The sequence below is a fragment of the Octodon degus genome, unplaced genomic scaffold (assembly GCF_000260255.1).
Source record: "Octodon degus isolate 3935 unplaced genomic scaffold, OctDeg1.0 scaffold00023, whole genome shotgun sequence".
NCBI lineage: Eukaryota > Metazoa > Chordata > Mammalia > Rodentia > Octodontidae > Octodon > Octodon degus.
Genome location: NW_004524599.1, coordinates 980,230 through 991,934, shown reverse-complemented (window position 1 = coordinate 991,934; position 11,705 = coordinate 980,230). Strand labels below are relative to the sequence as shown.

Here is an 11,705-nt window from a genome sequence, read left to right as displayed (position 1 = left end):
ATTTTCACCACAAAGCTCGTTATTCTTGAGTTGCTCTGAGGTGGTAGGAGACTTAAAATTTATGTTTTTTATTTAATTAATTAATTTATTTTTTTGGCGGAACTGGGGATTGAACTCAGGCCCTAGCACTTACTCTACTGAGCTATCTCCCTGGCCCCAGAAATCATAGATAGCATGTTTGAAAACATTGCGTATATGGCCTGGCAATTTCTCAGATGCTAATATCTAAGAGGACAGTCAATTGAACAATAACAGAAACCTGTACCTGACATCTTATGGGCCCACCACTGGCCTCCCCACCATACATGCGAAGGTAGTCTGCCCTAAGGGGTCCTGCTCCAAGGACCCGCCAAGGTGAGCAGCGCTGGCTCTGGTGCTGCTGGGGGCTGGTGATGAGTGGGGAGTGGCCTGCCCCCAACGCACATCAAGCACTGGTGACTGTACAAAGTCCCAGCATCCCCAGGGCAGCAGACAGCAGGGGAAGCAGCGCCCCAGGCAACCTCAATGCCAGAACAAGATTGCTGCAGTGACCTGGGAAGAGGTGTGCTTTCACATCAGCCTGGGGCATAATTTCTTCCTTGTACATTTGCAATTACCTGCTCCTTAGGACAACTGTGTTATCTTCCTACATATTAATTACCCTCAGTTTAATTTCTAGAAAGAAGTAAGACATTAAAGTGACTCAGAAAAATTTTGTATTACCTGATTATGGTTATTGATTGACTTTTCCAAAACACCACATCCATTTGTGAAATAAATATATGAATTGCACTAATTTCCCATGTTAGTAATAAGAGAAAAAGGTAGCATGCTTTTTTAAAAAATAAGGTTAAATAACACAAAACAAATTTTTTAAAAATCTCAAGAAATGCTTAGCATCAGTGAGTTGTTTTAATTAAAATGACAATTACAACAGCAAGAGTATCTCTACCAGTTTCTGGCTAAGTCTTAGCAGAGGGCTTGTAACCTTCGTAAGCACCAACTCCTGGAAATGCTGCAGCATGCCCAGGGCAGATATCACCCCCATTTAAGAGAATAAAGATACTGAAACTCACAAAGTTTTAGGGGTGACTTAAGATCACACAGCTAAAAAGTGACAGCACTAGGGTTTTTGTTTTGAATCTTTCCATGTAGCTTCAACTGGCCTTGAACTCACTAAGCCCAGGGTGACACCAAACTCAAGATCTTCCTGCTTCAACTTTTTTAAAAAAAATTTTTATTTTATTTGTGTGTGTGTGTGTGTGTGTGTGCATGTGTGTGTGTGTGTGTGTGTGTGTGTGGCCAGCTCAGCCCACCAAGGGGCGGGGCTGGCTGGCATGTGGTGCTGGGGAATGAATTGCGGTCCCTGTGCTTTGCTAAGCTTGCTCTAAGTAGGTGCTTTAGACCACTGAGCCATCTCACCAGCCCCCTGCCTCAACTTTTAAAGCAAGTACAGGAATTACAACTATGTGCTAAGAAATACTGGAATTTTTTTTTTTTTTTTTTTTTTTTTTCAGAACTGGGGATTGAACTCAGGCCCTTGTGCTTGCCAGGGAAACACTTATTCCACTGAGCCATTTCCCCAGCCCCTGCTAAGAAATACTGAATGGAGTACTTGGCCCAAGTCATCCCTCTTGTCAGTGGCACAGAACCACCCTGATCCCCAGAGGCTGAGGCAGAAGGGTCTCGCGCAGGGCTTCCTTGCCAGCACAGAGGCCATGCAGCTCTTCCAGCAGTTACCATAACCCAGCACAATTATTACTCACCAGGTTTCCCCAGGGTCCACAACTCAAAGCACTGACTTCCCAGAAAGAACAGCATGCCCCAGCTTCCCCCTTCTGAGCCTCCCCAACGGGGCCAGCCAGCCCTGCCCTTGGGACTCAGCAGCACCCCTAAAGCCCCAGCGGTGGGCTCTGTTTTTAATCTCAGGTTCCACTAGAAGGCTGGACAAGCCTTTCTGATAGACACCTTTGATAGCTTCTCCCCTTCAAGCTGATCAGTCTGAAGTCTCCGCATTCACAAGCAATAGCTCACCTAATCAGGAAGTCCATCTGACCTTGGGAGGGCTCAGAACAGAAGCCAAAGGCCATCTGTCCAGTTCTCTAATGACTCAATCAAATATTAGTGGGACAGCCTGTTTTATCCCTTCCCCTCTACTTTCCTTATTGTTTTGACCTTTTTTGCAGTGCTGGGAAACCCACAGCTTTGTGCAAACAAGGCCAGTGCTTTCCCATGGAGCTACACCTCTAGCCCTCTTTCCTCCTCTTGAACAAGCTGCTTTAAAATTCAGTGAACCTGGTGTCTAAGGCTGCAGTACCAAAGATCTAAGTCTTTCAGGGAGATAAGACCACAGTATTTTGGGACACGGCTCTACCTTTCCTTCTTTAGTTTACCGTTTCCTGGACAGGTTATTATGAAATGAACTCAAACTATGCAATCACCCAGAAAATGGAGAAGAGCGTAGTGACAGTGGTGCTGGCAGAGGTGCTAATGTGAAAAGGAGTATTAAAGGAATTAATTCACACCAAGATGTCCAAAGCACTGACTTGAAGAAAGTAAGTCCTCAGGGAAAAAAAAATCTTTTAGTCTTAGATGGAGTAAATTGGCCCTATGCCCTTTGCCAGCGCCTTAATCATTCTTCAGTCGATAGCAAGCAAGGTACTACCAAGATTGGGAAAAGACGTGAGTTTTTCATTCCTATTTTGAATCCTAGAAAGAAGGCATTATTGTTCATAAATACTAGAATTTCTTTTAGGTTCAAATGAATTGAGGTTTAGGTCAGTATTTACTCTAGGGACTCAAAATACATTATTCCAGGCTATTTCTGGGCTAATAGAGCTGAACATCCCTGGAAGTGCTACTGCCCTGACCCAGTGTGCTCCACAGTAATAAAGCCATCAGGAGCCGGAGCAGTGAGATCATCCATCCTTACTGTGCTTGTGGGTTCAAGGGAGAGGGCATAGCTATCCTACCTTAACACGGGGAGGACAATGGAGCCAAGATAGGCGATGAAACTTATGATTAAAAAGAAACATTCTTTAATCAAGAATATAGAGTTACGTGGATACACAGAAAATTTCTGCCTCTTCCCAATCACAGCATCTAGATTTTGCCAAAGCACAGAGCATAAGCATCAATCAGCAGCCCTGCCGAAAATGTGTCATGCCTTCTCATGCCATTGCCAGTCAGGTAAAAACCTCTGTCCCAGTGTTGGTGGAGGAGCTTCGTCTGGAGCCAGAGGAGGGGGAAGAGAATCTTCAAGTAGGACCACCAAGGGGAAGACCACCAGGCAGACAGGCTTACCATCGGGAAGCCACCTAGTGCAGAGGTGAATCCAGTGATTACCCCGGGTCACCAGCGTTCAGTATCTGCACCAGAGCACATTTGTGCCTGGAGGGAACCCACTCACCAGCAGGCTTGGGTAAGGAGCAAGTGGGGGAGTGTGCGTCCACATGGACAAAGCCAGCACCACAGAGCCAGGCTCAACTGGCAAAATAATTCTTGTTACTTCCCTGATCTAGGCTGCAGATGACTATGAGGTTTGGCTAAAAGGACTAGAGAAATTCATGAATGCTTCTATTCGCTAGTTTTTCTTGAATTTTTTTATTTATTTATTTTTAGACAGGGTCTTGCTATAGTTCAGGCTGGCCTCGAACTTGCAGCCTTCCTCTTGCCTCAGCCTCCCAGGGTTTAATTTATAAGTGACAAGGAGAAAGCGGCAATTAGGTAAAACTAGAAACTTGTGTTCTGAGAGGAATACAGGATCCATTTGGTAATATCTGGATACTCTGCAGCTAAGCAACAGACACATCTAAATTCTATAACCTCATCTGATGAAATGAGCTCTCTCCAAACGGGCAGCCCTCTGCTGGTACGAGTCTACACCTCCCCAACACACTAAGCTACTACATGTTTCCTCAGGCTCCTGAAAACCCCTCCCAGGGGAGTCACTGCGCAGGCCTGCTGCTAATGGACCACAGGTGGGATTCCTGGAGGAAGTAGCATGCGGGGATTCTTTGGGGCTTCCTTGCACTGCGGGCAAGGAGGAGCAGCCTGTAGCTGGCCTTCTAGCCGTGGCCCACCCAGCCTCACAGGTTGAAGCCCCAGCGGGGCACCTAGACACTCAGTCTTCACATTTAAAGGGGAAATGACCAGGCTTTTTTGTAACGTTATTTTCTCTCATTTTTGTGTGTTTTTATACTCTGTATGTAACTGTATTACATTTGTTTTACAGAGTCTGGTTTTTGCTTTATACTTCATTTTTATAATTTAAAAGGAGTTCATGAGACTGAAAAAGCCATAGGGAGAGGTGGACAGAAAGACCAAAATCTTATCAGAGCAGCAGAGCTCCTGAGACCTGACAATTCTGTGGCCATGCTCCAATTCCTCCAAGAAAGGCTTACTCAAAGAGCAGAGTGAAAAAGTCACTGTTTCGGGGAAGAACTCAACTGTAAAAAACCAAAATGTGTCCCTAGCAACCTGTAAGGCACAAACAGCCTGCCTCAGGGTCCCAGGTCCTGGAGTCTGTGTGTTTCAGCTATGGGTCTTCAGGTGGCCAGGAGGGATGAATGGAAAGGTGGGCACGGACCAAGCCCAGAAACCCTCTGGAACGTAGCCTTGGCTTTACCCCTGGAACGCAGCTGGAGTCCTGGAAACGCTATCTTGTTCAAGGGACAGGGGGGCTGAGGGCTGGCCTTGAGGTCTCAGGCACCAGGGATTGGGAACAGGGAGACAGGTAGGCAGGAAGGGTAAAGACAGATTCATCAAACAGCAGAAAAAGAAAGAATCTGGTGTGAATGTTACTGAATGCACAGGTGTAAGTACTGAAGGAGAGAAAAGATGAAGGAATGCACACTTTTAGACAGAAAAAGGAAGAACTTTAATATAAACATTGAAATCTTTCAGACAGAGGGACCCAGAAACACTGCTTTAAGGAAAGGCTCTTGTCTAGGGATCTGAGAGAGGCCATGAGCAAGTAAAAAAAGCCTACAGAACCCTGCTTTTTCACTATTGTTTGATTCTAAGCCAATGAGGCTTATGTATTAAATGAGTCTCTATAGGGGTACACCTTCCACTTGAGTACCCAAATGTAACTTTTATCTATTAGATTCTATTCAAAATTCCTGGATTTGTATTTTCTAGGGGACTTTCACATTCTCAACAATTTAGAAACGAAAGGCTCAGGAATAGGATTTTTTTTTTCTTTTTTTTCACTGAAGTTAGGCTCTTCCTACCTTACCTAGGCTCACTTCAAACTTATGGTCCTCCTGCCCATCCCCCCTGAATAGCCGGGCCTACAGGGGTCGCTACCACAGCTGGCTGTGTGATGAGATTGGATAAAATCTGAAAACCACCAGAACTCTAGGACTGTGGAAATTCACAATTGGCTTGGGAACAAGAGGTCTCAGAAAAAGGGATGGTCCACTTTCTGGAAACGGCTGAGGGAGGAGAGGATCCCCAAACCTCCTCAGTAGCCTACTGTGGGAATCAGCAATGCCGGGTCTAAATTCCAGGACTCCATTTTGCACACACTCATCTCTCACCGAATAGCAGGAGAGGAGGAGCTGGGGTCTCACCGTTACTGTTCAGCGTCTTCATGATAACTTCCATCTGTGCAAACTCATAGTTGTAGTCTGGTTCAGAGGACGCCTCGCTGGCCGCGTCCAGGTCATGCTCTGGACTCGCTTCTTTTTCAAAATCTTTCAGCCAATCTCGCCGTTTCCTCTTAGGTAAATTAATTCTGTGGGGTTTTTTCACCAAAAGAAAAAAATCAAGTTGCTTTGTATTTAAATAGCTAGCGCGGGGGGGGGGGAGGGGGGAGAATGTATGAGAGGGAGCTAGTGAACACAAAGGCATTACCTGAAAAAGTGGTTATTTCCCCAGAGGATCCGATCGCCATGCCACAGCGGGGTGGAGCTGCCCACCAGAGTGCCGTTCACACAGGACCTGAAGAGACATAGGGAGGGATGAGCAGGGCGGCCAGGACACACACCCAGCATGGGCACACACAGATCCCTGGGGAGCTATTTCTTAATAGATGTAATCTAAGAACCAGCTCGAGAAATGGTTACAGAATCTGTGCCCCCCTGAAACACGCACTCCAAGACCAAGGGCCACACAGTGACATGATGTGCTCCTGGTGGAGACAGAAAACACTCCGGCTGGGATATTCTGTCTCAATTTGGAAACACATACAAAACCCTAATCCCCCCACCCAAACAAAAATGAATGAACAAAAAAATTACTATTAAGGGAATACCTCATCTAAAAGGTTTGGTGAAGTTTGATGAAGAAAAACAATGGGTATGATTTTCAGTTTTAGTTTTTCTAATAAGTCACTTTTTGCAAATAGTCTCATGAATCTTCCTTCATAGGACATTAAGACTCGGAAACTGAAAACACCCCCCCCCCCCCCCCGTAGTGCTCCAACTCTGGTGATTTAGGTTTTACTGATAAAAACGAAGTCAGTGCGCTCCAGGGTTGCTGCACTATCTTTACAAACAGAAAACGATTCTTCCTGTGTACCCGGTGTACCCTCAACTTCGACAGAACCTCGGCAAACAGAAAGAGGCAGCCTTTTCCTTATGAAAACCAGGCACATGAGGCACACGAAGCGTCTCCCACCTCGCATTTTCTTTAGGAGTGAGGGTGACGTCGCCCTCACTCCCAATGTCGATCTCACAGTGTTCAGGCTGGATGCCTATCCCGAAGAGCTGGATGTCCTGGGAGGTATCTGCACCCACCCTGGTATGATCCTAGGAACAGAATATTGAAGAAAGAAAAATCCACTTTAATTAGCAACTCAACTAAAATTTATTCTGATCAATATAAACAATCCAATAAGATAAATATGACTATTACAAAATGAAACATGTTAGATATCTGGAACATCAGAAGTCAAATGCTTACTTTAACATACTAATTTTTTTCTTTCTTTTTTTTTTTTTTTGGCAGAACTATGGATTGAACTCAGGCCCCTGCACTTGCCAGGCAAGCACTTACTCTACTGAGCCATCTCCCCAGCCCCAACACTAATTTTTTTTTTTAAAGAGTATTTAAATACTAAAGAAAAGAAAGGACCACAGTCAATAGCAATTACTATTGTTTTAAAACAAGAAAATAGACTTGACAGCTGAATACCTTGGATCCAAATTCTGACTTAAGTACTTGTAACTTAAGTGTCCATGAACTTACAATTCCGTGTATGATTAGGTTTCTAAATTTCTTTGTAAAAATATGTAAATGCTTATTTCTACTTTTATATAATTATTGTTCCTTCATATTCTATAAGGACTTAAAGTTCAACATATCAATATCTGATGGAAAATACTTGTTCCAGGATATGCCAAAATGTTTGATATTTCGACAGAGAGGGTAAACCGAACTGCATATATTGCAGATTAATAATTAGCTTCTCTTCTGGAGGGTTAACAACCTAAGTTAGCAGATCAAAATTGGAGAAAAGGGCTGCATGGTTAGCCAACTTTTTGGCCCTAGCCTTTCAAGGTCAGTGAAGACTCGGGACATAGGAGAACCTGTACTGTAACAACATGTAACTCAGTTGTGCTCCAAACTTTCTGATCAAGAAGATTACGGAGCCACAGAGAAATGTGTTCGATGATCTAAAGTGAGCCTGGGGAGAGTCACATGGAGAGAAAAAACATTTTCTCAAGCTTTCACAGGAGCAAATTGGTCAAGCAATGGCCGTGACTCATTCTCATGTCAGACACTGACAAAAGGATGTACAAAAGGCGGTACAGGGCTACAGGATAAATCCTGAGAGTACTTGGCTGACCTTATCAGATACAAAAGTTACAATTCTGGGTATATAGGTCTTGCTTTATCTTGGTCTTAACCATCCAGCAGAAAAGTATAAAAATGAGGTATATAAAGTAAATCCGTATTAATACGATGAGCTGTAAAAGGCTCAAGTCAATAACTTCTGAGGATAACCCACTAATATTATAGACTGCTAGCCAGTGTTAGATTGTTTAGTTGAATTCAAACACCTATAGTATTTAGATGCCAATAGAATGTTCACCTCTGACAGGACAAAAAAAAAATTAAAATTAAAAAAAAAAATTAAGTGCCCATGAGCAAGCCATGTTCCCTCTGAGCCTCAGTTGGTTTCTTTCTTTCTTTCTTTTTTTTTATGGTAGAGAAACCAGGATATGTATTTAAATATGTACTTGACCTTCTTGGCAGGATTTTGTTAAGGGTTATTTGAATTAAGAGTTAGTATATTTAAGAACCACTGAAAAGCAGCTTTGTGGAAAGTCTTATTTTAATATATGTTACTTTTGGTTTTTTTTTTTTTTTTTTTGGTGTTGGGGAATAGACTCAGAACCTTCAAATATGCTAAGCATGTACACTATCACTGAGCTGTCCAGGACTTCATATATACTTTTAAAATGCTGGGGAGATGGCTCAGGAGAATAAGCACTTGCCTGGCAAGTGCAAGGGTCTGAGTTCAATCCCCGGTTCTGCAAAAAAAGAAAAAAAAAATTTACTTTTTGAATGCCCATGTTAGAGTACTGAAGGCTAGGAGTCATACAATGTAGAGACTGGTGTGATTTTTAAATCCTGTGTACCTAAGGAATATGAGGACTACAGCTATTGGTGATTTGGTCACTGATGAGTTCTTGTTCATTCACAGCAACTTTTTTTTTATTGTCCTACAGGTTAATTTTTTTTTTTTTTCTTTGCAGAACCGGGGATTGAACTCAGGCCCTTGTGCTCGCCAGGCTAGCGCTTATTCCACTGAGCCATCTCCCTGGCCCCAGGTTATTTAATCATGATGATAATATTTTCCTATTTTTTTGTTTACCTACATAGATACAATGTAGGTAAACAAAAAAATAAGGGTCTTGGCATTTTAAAGTGAATAAGGGTCTTGTCATTTTAAAGTGAATGCGGTAGCAGAAGCAATTTACTCCTTAATCATTTCCTTAGTCACTGTAGAACAGGCATAGGCCCTGATGGTACACTGAATGCCCTGGATTAGTGTCAGCTGGGTGCCTGCCTTCAGTGGGTGTCCTGCTCTCCCATACAAGTACTACCCAGGTTCCACTCTGCTAAGCTTCTGAGATCAGATAAAGTCAGGTTCTGGGGGGGTGGGGAGGACGGTAGATTGTTATTCTTTACTACACAAATAGGTCAGCAATTCTAAAAGTGTGCTTAGAGAACCCTTCATGTCTCTAGGAATCTTCAGGGAGGCCCGTGAGGTGAAAGGACTTTAACAAAAATGTTATTTGTGTCTGATTTCATTTTATCATGCGTATACAGTGGAGGTTTTGCCCAGATGTATAAGATGTTGCTCTAAAGATGATTGTTTAATTTATGCTTTTAAATGTTGTCAGTCTTAATATCTAATATAATAAGCATAGATAGATACAATGTAGGTAAACAAAAGCTTTTTGAGTTCTTGATACTCCTTAAGAGTATAAGTGAGACTGGGTATGGTGGCGTGCGCCTGTAATCCCAGCTCTTGGGAGACTGTAAACAGGCGGATCACTTCAAGTGCTATCTAGTAGTGAGACCCTGAATACCCTGTGGACCCTTCCCTAAAAATGAGTATAAATGGGTCTGAAGCCAGAAAGTTTGAGAATTGCTGCAATAACCCGACTCCTGTGGTCAGGGTGCAGTGCCGACCCAGGAGGCTGCCCCTGAAGAGCGGTCGGTCATGAGGCCAGCACTTCTCTCCTGAGGATGGAGCCTTATGAAGAACAGAGCTGGGTGAACACTGCCGTCTAATCTAGCGCAGAAGCCTTCGCACCATGCCCGGATTCCCTTTTTTATTTTCAAAATTTGAGACAATTTCTCCTTGCACCAGTAAGTTCCCCAGGCTGTAATTCTCTTCCCTCCACCTCTCAGAGTGCTAAGGTGACAGCTGTGCACCACACACCAAGCACAAATGGCTCTTTAGAGTCAGGATGATCTCTTTTTTTTGGTACCAGGGATCCAACTCGCAACCCCATGCTTGTCAGGCAGACCCTGAGCTGCTGAGCTATTTCCCCAGCCCTCAGGTAGATGTTGTGATCTGCAGGAGTGTAGCAAGGACCTCCAAAGCTGTGCAGGATCTTTGTGGCTGGAGCCATGTAACCTCAGATCCCTGTCACTTCACTCCCGACATCTTCTCCTACTGGTAGGCATTGCCTGGACACTTGAGGGCTTCCTGTTCCTCCCCTCTGAAGCCTGCATTCATAGGGAGTCGGCCCCCGGCCCAGCCCCAGGCAGAACAAGAGTCGCTCCTCATTCTCACTGCTGACAGGGCTGTACCACCCATCACTTCACTCGGAGGGTTACACCGGATGCGAAGGGAAGGGCGCAGTGGTGACAACAGCCCTGGAGGCTTCGCTGGGAACTGCATATGAATGGCTGAGGGCTGCAATTAGCTACTCATGTACAGCCTCACCTTCAAGTAATAAACCAGAAGTTCGTTGAGCGCAGGGTCTGCATTCAGGTTGACGAGGTAACACTTGTCATCTCCCACCTTGATGCCAGACGTCTCCAGAGAAATCCCCATGCTCTCCAGCTGCCGCTGCCTCTCCTGAGCACAGAACAGACAGAACAGGGAGCTCTGTTTGCTGCTCTATTTACAAGACGTATCCATGGAAAGAGCCAGTCACTGTTTCTGGGGACAATGCCAGTGAGATGACACATTCTACTGAGCTCAACCACGTTCGCTGAGAGCGAGCTGGGCATGGCACCCTGTGATGGTGCCACGGGGATGCCAAGCTGACATATAAGGATGACCACCCCAGGGGTAGCCAGGTGATCTCAGAATCTCAGACCAGACTTCCGCTGCAATGAGAGGAGCAGGAAGGCAGGAACACATTTCCACCCACCCTGCCCACTCAAATGCAGCACTCGCTAATGCTCTTTCTAGCAAATATTATGGGCCAGCTTGTTAACTGGTGAAAGATACGATGTTAATGTCTAAAACTCTCTCTGCGGTCTCTGGTCCAGTGGACGGACCCTCTTGAGCCTTTTGAAGGAGGACAGGTGGCTGTACAAAAAAGACAGTAAGTGGAAAGGGACTGGGCTATTTTAGGCCTAAGTTATCAGGCTACCTGTGCAATCTCTTCTGTTTTCCTCAGCTTCTCTTCCCAGGTCACTGTTAGTTCTTTTATCAGCTTTTCAGACTCTTCAAGCTTCTCCTTCAGTTCAGGGGCTTTCATAGCCTTTAAAATAAAACCAGAGATCTGACTTTCAAAGTTTTCCAGCATTACATACAAAATGCATGCAATGAGTACTTATTCATAAGCAGGGTCAGGAGTCCACTGGAAGCAGTAAGCCAAGCACCGTTGGAGTGGCTCTCAGATCTCTACTGAGCAACAAAACGTAGACGGACATAGCTACTATTGCTTCACAGAGAAAAAGAAATGCCAGTGCCCTGAATGAAGATGAGACACGTTGCAGCAGTCATTTTATTCACCATGTTTAAATTTCACATTTATAGACCTAAAGACGTCTTTAAAATGTCAAAGTAGGAATAATTGTTACTTTTGCAGATTTCCTTTTCGCTAAGTCAGATACTAATACCCACTGCCAGAAGCACACAGCTATGTTAACCTACTGGGAATGGTAAAGATTCTTCTCGGTTATTTTAAAATTTACACCTGGACTCTTTACGCTACTTTTCTTTATGGATGATTGTTTTTTTTTTTTTCTTTTTATTTATTTATTTATTTTTCAACAAATAATACACTGCATATATTCTTCTT

The 11,705-nt window shown here is 44.0% G+C and overlaps 1 protein-coding gene across 1 annotated transcript in view; it reads right to left on the bottom strand.

Moving 5' to 3' along the window:
- Positions 1-11,705, bottom strand: part of Kif13a (kinesin family member 13A) — a 201,125-nt gene that overhangs the window by 55,352 nt on the left and 134,068 nt on the right. The window contains exons 12-17 of the mRNA XM_023712054.1: positions 11,052-11,162; positions 10,394-10,528; positions 6,604-6,734; positions 5,839-5,925; positions 5,556-5,719; positions 3,177-3,296 (exon numbers count right to left, since the gene is read on the bottom strand). Coding sequence (XP_023567822.1) covers positions 3,177-3,296; positions 5,556-5,719; positions 5,839-5,925; positions 6,604-6,734; positions 10,394-10,528; positions 11,052-11,162 — 748 coding nt within the window. The remainder of the gene's footprint in view (positions 1-3,176; positions 3,297-5,555; positions 5,720-5,838; positions 5,926-6,603; positions 6,735-10,393; positions 10,529-11,051; positions 11,163-11,705) is intronic.